We start from the raw sequence: 20,463 nt of genomic DNA, 5'->3' as shown, positions 1-20,463 counted from the left end.
GCTCAGGGGTCAATCTAGTTAAACTGGGCTAACTGGGCTGCACGAAATAACCACACAAGAGACACAAATACCTTTTTCTTTGGGGTTGCTGTGACAGTTCCTCTGACCTTAAGAGGCGGCACAAAGAGAGAGAGCAAGAGCACGTGCTGACCCCTTTTATTGAGAAGAAGCTATTCAAATGAGGCAAGGGGTCAGGTTTCAGGGGGCTGAGTCTATTTTCATGATGTCCACTGTCAGCAGGTTGACTGACACCTGGATAGGCCACACCCAAGGGCACAGTAAGAGGAGGGGACACATACAAGGCACTTCCATGGAAGATTCTATCCTAAACAGGGCAAGGGGTTATATTACAAAGGAACAGGTGAGCACAGCTTCACCCATGGGGCTGTAGCAAGACACACCCATTTCTGTGACTGAGCACCTCAGCACCCAGCTGGGGAGTGTAACTCAGTCACCCGTAAGGTTGGCCTCCCACAGATCTTGTACATATTTTGTCAGATTTATAACTAAGTATTTCATTTTGGAGAGACAATAATATTAAGATAGTATGTCTTTAATTTCAAATTCCATGTTAACCTTATATGATAAAACCCAGTTATAATCTTTTATTAGTTTTAGGAGCTTTGTGTTTTCCTTTTTGTGTGTATGTGTGGGGCATACTGGGGATTGAACTTAGAGGCACTCAGCCACTGAGCCACACCCCAGCCCTATTTTGTATTTTACTTAGAGACAGGGTTTCATTGAGTTGCTTATCACCTCGCTGTTCCTGATGCTGGCTTTGAACTCTTGATCCTCCTACGTGTGTCACCACACGCAGCCTCATCTGGTTTTACCTCCATTCCAGATAGATAAAAGGAGATCATCAGACATGTCAGAAGAAACTCAAAATTTTTAGGGTCAAAATTGACAGATGCAACAGAGAAATCAGGCCCTGCTTAGAAAATAGAAGTGACATTTTGTATATTTAGAATGTAACAAAACGTGTTAATTATTACTTTTTAAAAATAAGGCAAGTAGTTATGTGGTGAATAACTACATATAATGTAGTCTCAGAAAGGTTCTTTGCCTTACCTGACCTATAATCTAGTACATCTGACTTCCTAATTCTGGCTGTTTCAATCCACGTCTTTACAAGTGGAAAGCTATTCCTTAACCCAGGGCTCTCCAAACTTATCTGCTCAAGTCCCTTCAATATTATAGAAGAATGGGAGCCTACCTCAGCCACTTCATGACTTCATGTTACTTTGATTTCTTCTTTCTTTTTAAAAGTTATACTTCTGCTGCACGACCAGCACGCTAGCTTCATACTAGAGGTTCCAAACATAGAAGTTAACTAGTGAGATCAAAATACAGACACATAAACTCAATTTACCTTTTTCTTGCCCAGCTAAGAGATGGCTTCTCCTGGCTCCTGCCTCCAGCCACCTGGCAATAGCAAGGTTTACACAAGAGACCAGCAGGAAAGAGGAAGGAGCACGCCAGAGAGTGGGCTTTTATTGGGGAACAAAAAATTCAGGGGAAAATTTCATCCAATGAAGGTCGAGGGGGACAGCATTCCAAGGTCAGGGTCAGTGATTGGTTTCCAGGTCAATGGTCAGTCACACCCCCCACACAGACAAGCCCTCTTCGCACCTGGAAAGGGTGGGGAAGGCTCTGACACAGCTGGTCTGAGTGCCTCACACCCAGTCAGGAAAGTAGACCAAACACGTGCGAGTACGGCTTCCCACATATACTGATTTGCACTCTTTCCAGAAAACATCTTTGATTCATAAAACATATCTAAATAATATCAGATAAACTGCAAATCTTTTTCTGCATCTTAAACTTGATGCTACAGTAAGATGTAGCCAGGTTCACACGCCTATAATCCCAGTGTCTCTGGAGGCAGAAACAGGATTGCAAGTTCAAAGTCAGCTTCATTAATGGCGAGGCACTATGCAACTCAGTGAGACCCTGTCTCTAAGTAAAATACAAATTAGGGCTGGGGATGTGGCTCAGTGGCTGAATGAACTCTTACTTCCTACGTGTGAGCTTCCTTCTTTATTCTTTCTCCACCTTTGCACACTTCAGAGGGACTAGTTAGATTGGATCTTTTAAAAGGGCTAAGGTATAGCTCAGTTGGTAGAGTGCTTGCCTTGCATCTGCAAGGTCCTGGGTTCAATCCCCAGTAAAACACACACACACACACACACACACACACACACACACACACTAAGTAACTGGGCTGGGGTCATAGTTCAGTGGCAGAGCCCTTGCCTAGCATGTGTGAAGCACTGGGTTTGATTCTTGACATCACATATAAATAAATAAAGGTCCATTAAAAACTAAAAAAAATTTTTAAAAATTGTAATAACCCAATATATTTTACAGATAATGTAACTGCAGTTTATTGCTGCTCACAATCACAACACACAACCACAGTTTTCCACATAGTGGCCAATAGTCAGGTAATTAAATTCATACCAAATTAGATAACATTGAACAGTTTTTTTAAAAAAAATCACAGCTGGACAGTGATCCATTTTCATGGTATGCAGACCAAGAAATGTCTACTTAAAAAAACAACTCACAGGGGCTGGGGTTGTGGCTCAGTGGTAGAGTGCTCGCCTAGCATGCATGAGGCACTGGGTTCGATCCTCAGCACCACATAAAAAATAAAGATATTGTGTCCACCTAAAACTAAAAACTAAATTAAAAAAAAATCTCACAAATACTGAAGTCATCTTTGGTTACAGATATTAACAGAAAGAATCTTAAAGATCTCTTCAAGTCTCTCGGTCCTAGAGACCGTCGCACAAACCCCCCGTCATTTCATCCATTCACGACCCCGGTGTGACCTTCCACCAGTGGGACGTGATCTCTAAACCCGAAGGAAGCCGACTCACCAGGGCGGGAGCTCAGACACTACCCCAGGAACGTAATTCCACACAGTGTCCCGACAGCGTATTCACCAGCTCAGGCCATGACACAGCCATCTGTGCAACCGCCAGGCACCGGGGCAGGTAATCAAAGGCCCCCAGGTAATCTCGAGGTCTTCCCCAGGCCATTCCCTTGGACTTCACTCAGCCCTAAGTCCCCGGACGCCCCCATTCCCATCTCTACCCGCTCTGGACTCCAGAATGCCTTCCTCAGCCTTTGCTGGGTACATCTGGCTTCTCTTTCAACCACCTCAAAGACCACAGAGCCATGAGGCTCGCCCCAACTCAACGGCCCGGACTCGGGGCAAGCGCTCTCACAAGCCAGCCGAGTTGCATGCCGGGAGCATTCCTGCCGCCCGCGCTCCAACTTCCGGGGGCGCTCAGGCTGCGGACTACATTGCCCAGAAGTCTCCGGGGCATAGAGCTTTTGTGGGCGGGGTGAGTTTCCCTGCGGAGAACAAGTTTATGATCCAATTCCCAGGCTCCGAGGGTTTCCCGGTTCTAATTTCCCATAAGCCTCCATGTCCACACTAACCTCGGTCTCAGGGTCCCTTTCCAGTGTCCATAAGGTTCTCGGACTCTGCGTGCTGAGTCGGTCGCGTCCGAGGAAGTAAATCAGCGCCGGGTGACTGGGAGGGCTCAGCGAGCTGTGCCGGAGTCGGATCAGAACTGGCAAGGAGGATGCGGGTGACACCCGGGAGTTGCTGGAAGTAAAAAGGCCGGGACAGCTTGTCGTGTCCAGAGCCTCAAGCCTGCGTGCACGCGAGCAGCTGAACTGGATGGTATGTGACAGACAGCGTGACATACCGTGAGAGGTGACTCCGTGACGGTGAGTGCGACCGGGTGTGATCTTATTCGAAGGTCTGGTTTACTTCGGCCACGTGCTCTAGGTTATCTTTAGGCTGTCTTTGAGCTTGTCACAGATAAATGACCACAAGAAAGTATGAGTCCTTGAAAAGACTTCAGAAAAGAAGAATGAGACTTAGTTCTGCAAGTGACCACATGACAGGCTCCTGGAAAGATATGATAGGGAAGTCCTGGAGGTAGGATCCTAAAGAGGTGCCTCCAGGAGCTCTTTAGGTACCAGCTACATATATCAGAGCTGCTTGCAAGCAGACTCTATCCTGAGAATTGCTGTCAACTTAGAGATAAGACTCCAGTCTCCCTTTTAATTGTGTGAATGAAGGCAGATGTGGCTCTCGAAGTTGTTTTGCTTTTATTTTTTCTTTTTCAGTTTGTGCTTGGAGAAATGCTAGTGTCTTATTATGATTCCTGATTTTTGACCAGTGTTGCCAGGTTCCTAAAAAGTACTGGAGGAGGAAGAAAGAATTTTTTTGCATATTTAGAAATCAAGATTCAGGTGAATTTGCATTTTCTTTTCTTTTTCATATTATTACTTTTGCCTGATTAAAAGAACATTTACTTTACTTAGCTGGAAATATCTTGACTAGTATTGTCAGTCTGAGTCTCCCTTCTGGACAGTTACCCACCTTGTGCATACACACAGTCCCCTGATCTTTAGCCATCTGTTTTATTATCCATCTGTTTAACTCTTTTAGTGAATTCTAACATTATAGAAATATGGAGATTCATGTTAGAGCTTTATTTTAGAATATGAGTACCATTCAAATACTGGTACTGTGTACAAACTTAAAAAAATCTTTTCCACAGTTATGATTTAAGGTAAGGCAAGGTAGGAGAGTTTTAAAGGAAGGCAAGATTTCAGCCAATAAGTGACAGTATTGTCTGTTTTTAGGAGTACAAACATGATTGAGCTTTGAGTGCAGGGATTTATGGTTTGCACCAATAAGAGACTTTCAAATAATCTGTAAGTAAAAGTCTGTAATGTTGTCAAACATGAGTTGTTTCAGGTTCAGCTTTGGTGATTTCTGAGAGACAGTATTGTGTTGAGGGTAAGAGTAAGGGTATGGATCCAGACTATCTGTAGTCAGATCCTGGCTCTGCATGTTGTTAGCTGCATGGACTTCTGGACAATTGAGTCAGCTCTTATCTATTCACCTGTTTGGAGCATTTCTTGGAGCCTAGTTGACTGTGACTGACACATCTACAAAATTCAGACAAAATAATATCTACTTTATGGGGTTGTAAGGATGTCAAATGAGTTATATGTGTAAAGCTCTTTAGAACAGAGTCTACCCCATGATATGAGTTTACTGAATATTGAAAGTTATGATTCTAGATCATTCTCCATCAACTTGTTATAGATCAGGAACAACAGAAATATGAAATTGATCATGATGAGTGCTTGCAAGTTAAAAAAGTTGCCAGACACTCAAATGCTCTAAGACAGGAAATCGTAGACTGAGGGTTTCTTATTCCATTGATAAGGTTCCTGGAGACTATAAACCTTTCAAAATTAAGATAATTTTTTTCTAAATATTTGTAAATGTGTTTTTGTAAGTGGGAAAACATGTCTATAATTTCATGAGACTGTCAAATGTGCAAAAATATCTGGCTGCATTGGTCTGGAACAAAGTCTCTGGGAGCTAGGAAGGACCATACATAAAATTTGTGTCCTTTAATATGGAAATAGTTAAGTAAATAGCAGTATATCTTGTGATAAAATATTATGCACCTAGCAAAAATTATGTTTATAAATAATCAGTAAGAAGGAAAAATATAAATGATATAATATTAAGTAATCATTATAATCATGAATAAAAGTACTCAAGAATATAAGTTATATTTGAATACCAGTCACTAAATCAGGGTTTTAAAAGACTATCTTTAATCTACTATATCCAAAAGTTATTTTAATTGGTAATCCAGTGAAAGACAGAGGTATAGTCACATTTATTGAGCATCTATTGTGTACCAAATACTGTTTTGTTTATGTGCATGTATTTTGTTACATAGACTTTGAAGGTGGCTTACCTACTTCATGTTGATTGAAGAATTTTGATAGTGAACGTGTCATTGTATTGATGAGGGACAGCTAAAGGACGCTCCAGAGCTAGTAGGTATAATTTGTTTCACTGATTTTCAGTGTTAGTGCTGTTTTAGTTCCTTTAATGATTGAATATACTTCTTCTATCATTCAGTTTATTACATTTGGAAATGCCTTTATGTTTCTCATTATGGATTAATGAAAAAAATTAATAATCGAGGAGATAGAGTGAGAAAGAAGTTAAAATTATGTCTCTAGAGTTAATCATTCTTAATATTTTATTGTATTTTTATTCAAATCTTTTTTTCCTATGAGCTTATGTCTGGTTTTATTTCAGCAGAATAAAATCACAGTATTGGTGGATAAATGAGTTGAAGGCTATTTATATCTTAGCTTAAAAAAGAAATCTAACCCAGATGTGGGTTTTATCTTAACTATATAATAAAGAGAAAGAGAGGGACGGGGGAGGAAGCATCAGTGATTCCTTTCTTATTTGAAAACCTTCAGGTACTTACAACACTTAGGATTATAGAAATACCATTTAAAAATTACCAGGCTCCTGAGTGTCTCCATGTGGTTTGGTATTTCTGTTTGGTCATTTCAGTGTAGCCTTATATTATGGAGTCAGCTTCCTTCAGAACAGGCATTCTATTGAGAGCCCCTTAATGGAAATACAAGATGGAATACGTGATTATCTTTAATCTACTGCATTGTTTATTAAAAAGTAATAATACACCAGGCACAGTGGTGCATACCTGTAATCCCAGCAGCTCCGGAGGCTGAGACACAAGGATCATGAGTTCAAAGCCAGCCTCAGCAAAAAGCGAGGCACTAAGCAACTCAGTGAGACCCTGTCTCTAAATAAAATACAAAACAGGGATGGGGATGTGGCTCAGTGGGTCATGTGCCCCTGAGTTCAATCCCTGGCACCTCCCACCCTTCAAAAAAGTAATAATTTGAGCTGGGTTTGTGGCTCAATGGTAGAGTGCTCGCTTAGCATGTGCAGGGTGCTGGGTTCGATCCTCAGCACCACATTAAAATAAAATAAAAAAGTATTGTGTCCAATTACAACTAAAACAAAATATATATATTTTAAAAAAGTAATAATTATATGAAGAAGAAAAAATTAGTTACCAAGGCAACACAGATGTTTAGGAATTATTTTAAGGGTTACTTCCACATAGCAATAATCTCCAACATTAAGTTATTTTACAAAAATAAAATGTTTAAGGATAGATATTAATAATAGAAGGTAAGGTAAGAAGGACACAGTTGTAAATATTCAAGTAAACCCAAATTTGCATGGTAGAACAAGATTGAACCTCTGGTTAAGTTTTTACTTGACAACTAATCAGGTCATATTTTATTTTATTGTGGTGCTGGGAATTGAACCTAGGAGTAGGAGCACATGCCAGGCAAGTGCTTTACCTCTGAGCCACATTCCCAGCCCCCAGGTTGTATTCATGCGCCAGCTTTTTGATCTTCTGGGAGGAAGGTATATTTCCTGAGAACTTGTTTTGCTCATATTATTATTTAGGAAGAATAGTGGGCTCAAGGCTGACCTTTACAATTTTAATAAGCATTAAAAAAAAAAACAGACCTGAGAAGCACACATTTTTACAGTGGGGAAAATGGAAATAGTGGTCTAAGGTCTCTTTTTTATTATAATGGGATAAGGGCTAGTAATATCCCTCATCTTTAATAATAATGGCTAAAGCTTATATTTAAGCAATTATTGTATGCAATTCAGAATTTTGTATGGATTTTATGACTTAATCTTCAATGTGGCTATCTGTGGTAGACACTGTTCTCATCCCTCATTTATTGATGAGGAAACAGAGGTACATTGATAATTGGAAATTGGTAACCATCAAGCTCAGATTCATATTCTGAGAGTCTGACACCAGAGTCTTTATCTTAATTTCAACATATATATGTGACCAACATTATGCTACAAAGTGGCCTACCTCAATAAGGAATTGGTCATGCATGTCTTTCTTCATCAATTAATATTAGCCAGTATTATCATAACTAATGAGAGTATAAGGGTTCATAGTTATTAAGCCTTCAGCCTACTATTAAGATAGCTTCTAATTCTTGGGTTTCTGAAACTATTTTTTTGTTAAATGACTTTGTATATATATATCTTGAGTACTTCACTGGCTATTTCTTACATTTACATTTCTAGAAGTGGAATTGTGGGTAAAAATTTGTCCCCAATACAAGACCCTTGATAGTAATACTTGGGAGCATAACATGCTTAGAATAAGTGTAAGGCAGCTAGCAACAAAGGCCAATAGCAGTACAGGTGATCTGCCTTAGAACTCACCAGAAGATAACTGTAGGTAACACTGTTAGATCATAACCAACTTTATGGAGGCAAATGGAATTTTTCTGTAAGCCTTATACTTTTTTAGTTTTTAGTTTACTGATGGTAGCTGCAAATTGAATCTACTAGGATCAACCAGTTTGGCATTTATCTAGAGACTGTCATGTCTAAGATAGTTCAGATGTATAAACTGGTCTGTCAAGAAGACACAAAAGGACACGGGATCAAGATCTCATCATTACATCTATAACATTGCTTGGGGACCAGAAAAATCAAAGATTGAATGATTTATCTCATATGTGGAAGCTAGAGAATGGGGTGGGGAGTGGGAATAAAAAAGGGGATCTCGTGCAAAGAGAAGGGTGACCAATAGAGTAGAGGAAGGGGATAGAGAGGGAGGGAGGAGGAGAGGGTGTGGGGATGCACTGGAGAACTAAATCTACCAAATTATGCTATGTCCATGAACAAATATATTACAATGAATCCAGCTTATATATATAGTGATAATGTACTAATGAAAATAATAACAATAGTCATAGGAAGGAGATCAGTAGAGTAGAACAAGTGGGTCAGGGAGAGGAAGTAGAGGAGGGAAAGGGGAGGTATTAGGGAGGGAGATTGAGCAAATTATGTCATGTGCCTGTGGCATCATGGATCCCACTATTACGTGTAACTATAATGCATAAGTAAAAATATAATAATTGTACATATTTAAAAATATATATATATATTTATTTTTTAGTTGTAGGTAAACATAATGTGTTTATTTTACTTTATATGGTGCTGAGGATTGAACCCAGGGCCTTGCACAAGCTAAACAAGTGCTCTACTGCTGAGCCACAGACCCTAATAATTGTACATATTAACCATGTGATATTTCAATACATGTACACATTGTGCAATGTTTAAGCCAGATTAAACATACCTATTTTTGCAAAAAAGTGCAAATCTTTTCATGTTAGTTCCCTAGTTAAAAACAGCAACAACAAACCTTAATTGTCTCCCGTTGTCTCTAAGGCAAACCCTCTTTTTTTTTTTCTTTAATCAAAGGACATAGTTTATTAGATGAAAAAGATTGCTTGGAGAATTCAGCCACTTTTCTAGGCAGAACATGGTCATATGTGTAAATCATGGAGTTAATATAGTACACAACCAGGGTTACAACAATTAAGCAGACTATCTAAACAAAAAGAATCTCATGATCACTATGAAGACATTATTAATATATAGATGTGTAATTTTCCAAATTGTTTTCATTTATTGACAACTTATTGTCTTTCTCTATTGATATATGTTTGTATTGTATAAATGTAATCATACTGTATATCCTATGACCTATTTTTTCTATTGACAGTCTATCTTGATTAGAAAATTTATCAGTTTCATATCATGAATGTCTGTATGCCTCAGAAAGTCAACTTTTTGGCTCCTGAACAATTCCTTGTCCTCACTGTCTAGCTCCTGAGCCTTGACTAACTTTTTTTAGTCCTGAGCCCATGAAGGAGGTTCTAATTTGTACCACGAGGCCCCTTCTCAGCCTGGAGGGGTGGGAATGGTGGAAGGAAGATCTGCTCTGGGCAGGACTGAGTAGTCTAATCACAGGTCCAGAGTAGCATCCCTAGAACCAGGTGCTGCCGGAAACCTTCCTGCTGAAGAGCCTTGGGGGCTCTTTGGGACCAGAGTTTAGGTTCCATAAATAGCATGTGGCGTGTGGAGTAGAAGTAGTCATGAAGGAGATTAAAGCTTATGGCAGCTTACGTCAGGATGGGCTCAATTTAGGCATAGCTGGTCTAACTCTTTTTATTTCCCTAGTTCTGGCTTTTCTGCATCCTGTGCTTCACCAATAGAGGAATCAATGGATCATTAATTAGCTCTCACAATTCTAAAACCATGACTGATGTAAGTTGGTATTTTTCTCTTCTTGAAATATTCTGATTTTTTTGGTCACATGAATTTTTCCCTTGGTTAACCTAAAGCTTTCTACCTAACAGAACTCCAACCCTGAACCCACTTCTCAACCAGTCAAGATGGTGCTAAATAGCCCAGTGTCCGCCCTGAGTGCCTCTCCCTTTTTCAATCATTGTTTTATTCATTGAATCTAATATTCAACATCTCCTGTGTGCTCAGTCATACATCTTAGATGTAATCTAACAGGATGATTTACTTGAGACTTGACAATAATTCTTAACTTAGTGGAAATCACTTTTCTAATACAGAGATTTAGAGTACATTTGTGAGTATGCTTGAAAATTTTTGTGATTTTTTTTCATATTCTTTAAAAGGAAAAGATGGCTAGCACTTCACATTTATAAGGAATTTATAGGTTGTATGTACATGTATACACACACACTTTTTATTTAATAGAGGAGAAACTGTGATTATTTATATATTTCCAGATAGATCTAGATAGCTGAGTTATTTTACTGCATCCAGGAAGTTTTTTTCTTCCTGCTATAAGAGGATCATTCTAGAATATTGACGTTCTGCTTTGGTTGCCCTGGTTTTCTTATTTTTCCCTAGCTGTGTCAAAGGCTTCCAGACTTACTTGATTGATATATTTTCCCTTTCTTCACAGTTTATTCTTTATACCCTCATTTTCTAAGTAATACGTGGGTTTTGGTTTTAGGAATTGGTGACATTCAGGGATGTGGCCATCGACTTCTCTCAGGAGGAGTGGGAGTACCTGGACCTGGCTCAGAGGGACTTGTACATGGATGTGATGTTGGAGAACTACAGTAACTGGGTGTCGCTGGGTAAGGTCAACTGCCTGAAATAATTTAGAATCTCTTCTCTGCAACATCACCTTTCTCCACAGGACATTATAGAGCTATCTTCAAAGAACACAGATGAATTCCAAGAATGTTTCAATACTTTGTTGGGTTAGAGATAGGTTCATTAAGCACCTTGATTTTCCCCATCCCTCAGTGAGCTTCACAACTTCTTCTGGCCTTCCCTGCAGTTGCCTCTCTTCTTCAATGACCAGGGGGCTTGGTTTGCATTGGAGGACATTCATTCCATGCACCATGGTCAGAGAAACCAGGTCACATCCTGTATTTACTTTCAGACTCTCTGTAGATGTGGTCCTTGCTCCTCAAAGTGTGGTTCTTTTGTTTGAGGAACCATAAGAAAGCCAGAACAAAGTTAGTGAAGGAGAGAGGACCAAGAAATTCGTATGGGAGATCAGTAGGAGCCAGATGATAGGGAGATGTGTTGGCTTTTTGTGAGAATTATAGATGGTTTTCTGAGTGCTTCAATGTCATGGTTTGGTTGGTGGGCATTAAGTTTTATCTTTTTGTTGTGAACTCCTATGCAAATAGCATCAGCTTCTTCTGGGGCTGGTCAGAATGCAGCATGTCAGGTCCTAACCCTGACCTGCCAACAGAATCTGCCTTTACATGAGATCTGCCCAGTTATCCTCACACATTCAGGTGAGAAGTGCTGCTCTTGTTTATTTTATGACCCACATGCAAGGAAAACAGCTAGAAAGAGAGACCTGATATACTCTGACTTTTGAGAACCTCTGCACTTTATTTAGGGGCAGAGTCAATGAATAGAATTCATAGTAAACACATTACTTACAAAAGATTTGAAGTTCAAAGTTCAAACCTATGAACTTTGCGTTGCACATTTTGTTAAATCCTAAAAATATCTCATGAAATGTGTTGGTTTTCCTCTTAGCAAAATAACAATAATCATGTGCTAATATTAATAGCACTGTGCTTTACTATATACCAGGCAGTATAAGCAGTATGAATACATTATTTAACCCTTACAACATTTTCAGGTACCACCTGCCCCCATTTTTGGTTGAGAATACAGAGGCACATACATTTGAAATGACTTGCCAGGTCACAGAGCTGGTAGAAGACAGTGGTAGGAATTGAACTAGGAAGTCTGGTTCTAAGGTATATGTTCTCAATCACTGTCTATTTTCTCTAGAGGCAGAACCTTGAATGAGTCTAAAACACGGTCATTTTCTCTTCCCTGAAGCACTTACCAGTATTGTATTTTACCGTTATTGTAAACTTCACTAAATTTTTTGAGCTAAGAAAATGTTCCTAAGGCAGATATGACTACATTTATTAGAGAAAGGGAAGAGCCCTGGATGGTGTGAGAGGGAGGACAAGCAGGTGGTACCCAGGAGAAGCAAGGCAGGGCAGAGGCAGGGAACATCCTCTCAGGTCACAGAGAAGAAGGAGCACCTGAGATGGGGCTTGGGAAGTTCCCTGTGAAGGACTAAGACCCATGGAGTGAAGACCTGAGACTTAGAAGGAAACAGAAATATCAGTTTGAGCTACCAAAGGAATGTCACTTCTTTTTTCTCTTTCCACTGCAGAACCCAGGGCCTTGCATATGCTGGGCAAGTGTTATTCCACTTAGCTGCACCCCCAGCCTAGAATATCATCTTCATCCCATTTACCTGTTTTTGATTTCTTTTCATATTTCCTGCCTATTTCGATGAGGAAAGTATTCTATTTATACTGGTGCAACCATTTTACCTGTATATTGAATTTAGTTGTGCGTCTAAGTGAGAAATGAAGATATGTATTCATTTATACATTCTGCAAATATCGTATTGAGTACCCACTCTTAGCCAGGCATTGCATGGGATGCTATCAATACAGTCATGAACAGGATTGAGAACTTGCCCACTTTCATGCCATTTACCTTATAGTGAGTGGGGCAGGAACACAAATAAGTAAGCAACTAAATAAATACTATTCTGTAATTAGTCATGTTATTCAGGAGAGGTAAACAGTATAAAGGAATAGAAAGCAATGGGGATAATTTTGATAAGATGTTCAGGGAAAGCTTTCTTGAACAGAGACACAGTCTGGACTAGTAAAATATTCTGTCCTATCCTGTTCAAAAATAGCTTAGATGTGTGGTAGAAGGTAGCCAAAAACATGAAAATCAGTGTCTTGAAATCTAAAGTATACACAGAGGTGTGGCAAAATTAAGTTTTTATTTTCTATATATACTGAAGAAAAGAACAGGAATTTCCTCTTACAGAGAGGGACAGTTTATCCCAAGGTCGTTTTCATTTTGCTCTTAGTTCTTTTGTGTCATTTCATGCTTTTGTTACTCTTTTCGTACATGATGACATGACATGGCATTTCTGATGCATTTAACTACACTAATATTGTCATAACATGCTGAATGACAATACTTACTTTTCCATCTTAAAATACAGTTGGCAGGGGCTGGGGTTGTGGTTCAGTGGTGGAGCGCTTGCCTCAAATATGTGAGGCACTGGGTTTGATCCTCAGCACCACGTAAAAATAAAAACAAATAAAATGAAAGTATTGTGTTCATCTACAACTAAAACTATTTTAAAAAATACAGTTAGCATATTAGTGTTTTGTAAGATGATGTGTGGCATCATTGATCTTCACCATTGATGTTGATGTTTCAGTTTAGTTGAGTGAAAATGTGTTTTAAAATAGTCAAGAAATAAGTAAACCTAACTGAACTATAACTTAAAAGTATTTGCTCTGTTTTATGAATAGCTTCTTAGGAACTAATTATGTCCAAAAATTATTTACTGTCAAGATCATTGTCACTGAGTGTGTTAGAGAACTTATAATTTATTTATTTATTTAGTTAGTTTGTTTTTGGTGCCAGGGAGTGAACCCAGGGGTGCTTAACCACTGAACCATATCCCAGCCCTTTTTGTTGTTTGAGCCAGGGTCTCACTAAGTTACCCAGGGCCTTGCTAAGTTAATGAGGTTGGTTTTGAACTTGTCATATTTAGGCCTCAGCCTCCTGAGCTACTGGAATAAAAAGCATGTACCACCATGCCTGGCTTTAAAATTATTTAATTAAAGTAAATATGTAGATTTGCATAATTTGCAGCATTATCTGACATTATCAGAATCAATCCTTTCATGCAAATCTGGCTTAATTTAAATAAATATAAATTTAATTGAGCATGCATTTTTGTCATTGTAAATATTTATGAAAGCAACATTAGCTTCATCTCAAGAATTTGGCAAAGAATGGTCCTGGAAGCCATTGTTTTTGTAATTCAAGGGGAATTGGGATATGCTATGCCTATTTATTTTTATATAACATCTGTGGCTGCTTTCTTGGTAAGAGGGTAGAGTTGAGTAGTTTGGACTGTATGGTCTTTTATAGAAAAAGTCTGCCAAACTCTACTTATCTAATGAGTACAACATATATAGAAAAATCTACATAGCACATAAACTTTTGAAGTTATTTTACAAACTTTGAAAACCTAATAGCAATGCTTTTCTTTTTATCTTATAAACAGAGCTATTACTTTAACTGGGAATCAAACCCTTTTTCCTTAGATATAGCTCTAGCAAGCACCAAAGATTTTCTTAAAGATCTATAACACTTTAAACACTGGGAGTCAATTTTTTCTGTCTTAAAAAATTGTTTCAAGGGCTGGGGATGTGGCTCAAGCGGTAGCGCGCTCACCTGGCATGCGTGCGGCCCAGGTTTGATCCTCAGCACCACATACAAGCAAAGATGTTGTGTCCGCCAAATACTAAAAAATAAATATTAAAACTCTTAAAAAAAATTGTTTCAAGTTGGGCCATGGCCCCAGCACCTGGTCCAGAAAGAGGGCCTAGGACACATCTCTATCCCTTCTGCTACCCTGTGCTCCCTGCCATTCCTCTGTTATCTGCACAGCTACAGGCACCACTGGGGATTACATAGGTAAAGTCTTGGCAAGTAAGGGCACAGGTGTGGACACCTCCCACCAGACTGACTAGGAAGAGGCCAACAACACCTGTTATATCTGGCTTTTCCCCAAGGCCATTATATCCACAGTAGGGAATTGGGAAGGGCAGACGTGAACCCTGGGAACACTCTAGTGCACTGGGGAGAAAGAAGGGCTCAAGCTTGAGGCCCAAATCTTTTGTATCCCTGTATCTTTCTCAGTCTCCGTTGTGTCTAGGAGATGGTAAGCGGGTTGGGTGCCAGTGGATCCCAGCCAGATTACCTGAGGATTGTCTTCCCACCCACCTTCCATCATGACTGGTTTCTGATGATTGCCCTACCTGAGGGTTCACAATCCCAGTTTTGCAGAATGAAAATCAATAATATTGATGCAATGGCAATAAATAAATTTTAAAAATTAAAAATAAATAAAATAATTGTTGAATTATATTTTTTTAAAAAAGTTTATTTAAGCACTTGTTGGTCTCTATAAATGTAGCTCCTTAGATTTTAAAAATTTAAAAAATTTTCTCCTTTGTATTCTAGAGCTATATGAAATTGAAGAAGCATGTTAAAATTTAAAATTTGCTAAAAATGGCTACTGTAGTTCTAAATTATCCTGAATGAAAGGCTGCCACTTTGTTGGATATGCCTGGGAGTTAAAAAAAATATAGTGCATATACATATAAAATGCTGAATGCCCTAAAGTTGTTGTTTTGTGCTTGCAGATATTTCATTTAAATCAGAGCATATACAAAGGCATTATTTCTGTGCTTTGAGGAGATATCAGTGATGTAAAGACTGATGAAGAGGGCTAGGGTTGTGGCTCAGTGGTAGAGCACTTGCCTAGCATGTGTGAGGCCCTGGGTTCGATCCTCAGCACCACATAAAAATAAATCAATAAAATAAACAAATAAATAAATAAATGGTATTGTGTCCAACTACCAAAAAAAAAAAAAAAAAGACTGATGAAGAACATTTTGCCAACTATATGGTCAGGGCAGTCTAGCAGTGTGGTAAATCACTAGATTGTGATATTGCCATGGAATAGGGTGTGGCTCAAATTTTGATTACCTGTGGGATTCATTACAAAACTACAGACACCAAAATCCACAGTCAATAACTTGAGCCAAGTATAAGGTATAGAAAGTGACAATGATTTCCTGTGAATCAGCTACACTGGGCTCTATGACCCAGTATGCATATAAGCCAATTAGAAAATAGAGATCATTCCTTATCTCCTAATAAATTCCACACAAATAAATCTACCAGTATATCAGGTTTGGAAATTCAGACAACAAACTCTGGAGTGAATAAAGTCTTTCAGGAGATTTTGGCAAGAGGAAAACAAAACAATCTAGATGTTACAGAAAACTTCGACCAGGTTATACAAAACATAATCAGCTGAAGTTCCTAATAGTAAGAATTTGATCACTATTAAGATTCATGCCTAGCAAGGGACATTGGATAACCACACCCAGGAACATAAGGGCTTGACTGATGGAAGCTCACATTTTGGTTTTAGAGACTATCTGCATGGCTTCTCAATGTGATCTCTGAATTCTCCCCAAAACTGTCAGATCATTAAGATCACAAGAGCTGAAAAATAAAAGTAATTTGATTAAAAGGGGATAAGTTTGATGCTCAGGAGTAAGTTCAGTAAATCTAATCCAGTTTACTTATGGTAAGTATTATCTTAGATCCCTCCCAAACCCCCTTCTGCACTATATAGAAGTTTTTGTTTTTCTGATAAAAGAAATAAGGAAATGTGTTTTTTTCCTTTCAGATTTGGACTCAACATATGAGACCAAAAATATATTTTCCAAAAAGGACATTTTTGAAATAAAATTTTCCCGCTGGGATACAAAGGAAGAAAGTAAAAACCTGGGTCTTGAGGCATCCATTTTCAGAAATAATTGGAAGTGCAAAAATAAATTTGAAGGAGTACAGAAACATCAAGAGGGATACTTAAGTCAAATGATTATCAGCTATGAAAAAATACCCACATACAGAAAAAATAAGTCTCTTATTCAACAGGAAAGAATTCATGATAGAGAGAAACTGTGTGTTTGTAAGGAATGTGGAAAGACTTGTAGTCATGGCTCAAAACTCGTTCAACATGAGAGAACTCATATAACTGAAAAACGCTTTGAATGTAAAAAATGCAGGAAAAACTTTTTTAGTGCCTATCAACTGAGTGTGCATCAGAGATTTCATACTGGTGAGAAACCCTATGAATGTAAAGAATGTGGCAAGACCTTCAGTTGGGGATCCAGCCTTGTTAAACATGAGAGAATCCATACTGGGGAGAAGCCCTATGAATGTAAAGAATGTGGGAAAGCCTTCAGTCGTGGCTATCACCTTACTCAACATCAGAAAATTCATATTGGTGTGAAGTCTTATGAATGTAAGGAGTGTGGGAAGGCGTTTTTTTGGGGTTCAAGCCTTGCTAAACATGAGATAATTCATACAGGTGAGAAACCTTATAAATGTAAAGAATGTGGGAAGGCCTTCAGCCGTGGCTATCAACTAACTCAGCATCAGAAAATCCATACTGGTAAGAAACCTTATGAATGCAAGGTTTGTGGAAAGGCTTTTTGTTGGGGTTATCAGCTCACTCGACATCAAATATTTCACACTGGTAAGAAACCCTACCAATGTAATGAATGTGGGAAAACCTTTAATTGTGGATCAAGTCTTGTTCAACATGAGAGAATCCATACAGGTGAGAAGCCTTATGAATGCAAAGAATGTGGGAAAACCTTCAGTCGTGGTTATCGTCTTACTCAACATCAGAAGATCCATACTGGTGAGAAACCTTTCAAATGTAAGGAATGTGGAAAGGCCTTTAGTTGGGGTTCAAGTCTTGTTAAACATGAGAGAGTTCATACTGGTGAGAAATCCTATGTATGTAGAGAATGTGGAAAAGCCTTTGGTAGCGGGTATCAGCTTACTCAACATGAGATATTTCATACTGGCAAGAAGCCCTACCACTGTAAGGAATGTGGGAAGACCTTTAACTGTGGATCAAGTCTTGTTCAACATGAGAGAATCCATACGGGTGAGAAGCCTTATCAGTGCAAAGAATGTGGGAAAGCCTTCAGTCGTGGCTATCATCTTACTCAACATCAGAGGATCCATACTGGTGAGAAACCTTTTGAATGTAAGGAATGTGGAAAGGCTTTTAGCTGGGGTTCAAGTCTTGTTAAACATGAGAGAGTCCATACTGGTGAGAAATTCTATGAATGTAAAGAATGTGGGAAAGCCTTTGGTAATGGATATCAACTTTATGTTCATGAGCAATTTCATTCCAGTGAGAAACTTTATCAACATGAGGAATTTGGGGAGACCTTTACTCATAGCGCAAACTTGGATCAACTTGAGAGAACTCATGGTAATATCAAAACCTGTAGATATAAAGATGTGGGGAGGCCTTTATATGGACAACTTGCTCAGACAAGAAAATTGATACTGGAGAAACCTTGTAATTGAAAAGATATGAGAGAACATTTTTGTATATGGACAGCTTAACATGAGTAGAGAGCTTACTCCAAAGAAACCATATGGAAGAAACCATATGAATATATGCCAGGCAATGGTGGCACATGCCTGTAATCCTAACTACTCAGGAGGCTGAGGCAGGAGGAACTCAAATTGAAGGCCAGCCTGGGCAACTTGGTAAGACCCTACCTCAAACTAAAAAATAAAAAGTACTGGGGTGTAGCTCAATGGTAGAGCAACCCTGGGTTCATTCAATTTTTTGAATGATATAGCAGGAAAAAAGAAAAAGAAGCTCTGTGAATGTAAGGAATATGCAAAAGCTTTTCCTCCTGTGTATAGATAGTTTACTTGTCATCAGCAGATACGTAGTAGTGAGAAATATTTTGAATATAAAGAATATGAAAAGACATTTAGATTTTTGTGTGATCTTAATGAACATCAATTTATACTGATGTGAAACCATTTCCATGTGAGACGTGAAGATCTTTATTCATGGCTCAAAGTCTAGTCAACATCAGAGAGTTAAACATGTTAGAAGCCGGATGAGGTGGCGCACGCCTGTAATCCTAGTGGCTTGGGAGGCTGGGGCAGAAGGATCACAAGTTCAAAGCCAGCCTCAGCAAAAACAAAGTGTTAAGCCACTCAGACCCTGTCTCTAAATACAAAATATGGCTGGGGATGTAGCTCACTGGTCAAGTGCTCCTGAGTTCAATTCCAGGTACAAAAAAAAAAGTTAGAAATACTTTAAAATGGTAAGGAATCTGGGAAGGATCTGAATTTAATTCAGTTCTTGCTTTCAGAGAATTCATACTGCTATGAAATATACTGTATGACTGTAAGGAATGTGCAAAGGCATATAGACATGGTTAATATTATAGAATACATCAGAAACTTCATCCAAATTAGAAACTCTTTGACTTGAAACTGTAGGAAGGCCTTTAGATAGGTACTGTTCAAAGTATTTTCCAGAAGCTAGTGCAAGTTCACTAGAAGACAGTGTCTTCTGTCTAACATGAGATAAATACAGAAAATGAGAGCAAATATTTGGGAGCTTTTATAGAAATTTGGTATTACCATAACATTTTCATTATATTTTATAAAAGTACCAGCCTATGAACTATTGGAAATTAAAAAGTTTGCCCTTCCCCAGTAATAATTTTAGAAATAACACTCATACTTTTAAAAATATAAGTTAATATGATTGAATTCCAATAAGAAATCTTTCATTTGTTACTGCTCTGATTTTTTTTTTTTGCACCAGGAATTGAACTCAGGGGTGCTTAACCACTGAGAAATATTACCAACCCTTCTATATATTTTATTTAGAGGTAGCATATCACTGAGTTGCAAGTGTCTCATTAAGTTGCTGAGAATTACAGGCATGTGCCATCATGCCTGGCTCACCGCTCTGATTTTTTTTTTTTTTTTTGGTACTGGGGATTAAACTCAAGGGCACTTAACCACTGAACACATCCCCAGCCCTATTTTGTATTTTATTTAGGGCCTCACCATTGTTGAGACTGGCTTTGAACTCATGATCCTCCTGCCTCAGCCTCCCGAGCCCCTGGGATTACAGGAGTATACCATCGCATCTGGCACCATACTGATTTTAATAGCAAAAAATTCATACTATAGGAAGAAATGGCAAATGAGGGAATCACAATCTTCTTATGTCCATGACAGCATAAGAGAATTTATACCAGACGTGTTCATTTAATGAATATATAGAAGCCTATTGGGACTATTCAATTGTTGCTAAACTTCAGCAAATTTATCCTAGATAATAACCCTGTCAGTGTAACACATATGGGAAAACCCTTACCAGTGACCTTGTCCAATCATGCTTGTCATTTCTTCCTCACTACCTATGGGATAGTGGATACAATGCTTATTCTCTTTGGGCATCATGTTTAAACTGCTATGAGATGGTAACTACCTCATAGTGCTATTGTCGAGTTTGGATGGATTTAGTTTCCATTAAATCCATTGATGAGTATTTGTTTCTTTCTTGTGGTGAACTTGTTTCTTTTCTCGTGGTGAAATTTAATATCTGCATTTCTTTTCTCTCATAAAGTGAAGGTAGAGCTAAAGACTTAAACATATTTTCCTGGGACACT

General features: G+C 38.6%; 1 protein-coding gene across 1 annotated transcript; it reads left to right on the top strand.

The window, feature by feature from the left end:
* Positions 1-3,417: 3,417 nt before the first annotated feature.
* On the top strand, positions 3,418-20,239 carry Znf283 (zinc finger protein 283). The gene is given in 7 exon segments (XM_076838198.2): positions 3,418-3,747; positions 4,206-4,278; positions 5,796-5,895; positions 9,968-10,054; positions 10,782-10,908; positions 16,632-18,260; positions 18,263-20,239. Coding segments are annotated over 4 exon segments (1,836 nt in total). The 5' UTR covers positions 3,418-3,747; positions 4,206-4,278; positions 5,796-5,895; positions 9,968-10,045; the 3' UTR covers positions 18,334-20,239.
* The last annotated feature ends 224 nt before the right edge of the window (positions 20,240-20,463 follow it).

Source organism: Callospermophilus lateralis, chromosome 18, assembly GCF_048772815.1.
Source record: "Callospermophilus lateralis isolate mCalLat2 chromosome 18, mCalLat2.hap1, whole genome shotgun sequence".
In the NCBI taxonomy this organism is placed as follows: domain Eukaryota; kingdom Metazoa; phylum Chordata; class Mammalia; order Rodentia; family Sciuridae; genus Callospermophilus; species Callospermophilus lateralis.
Note: the sequence above shows the minus strand (reverse complement) of the source record. Positions and strands in the feature narration are given on the sequence as shown.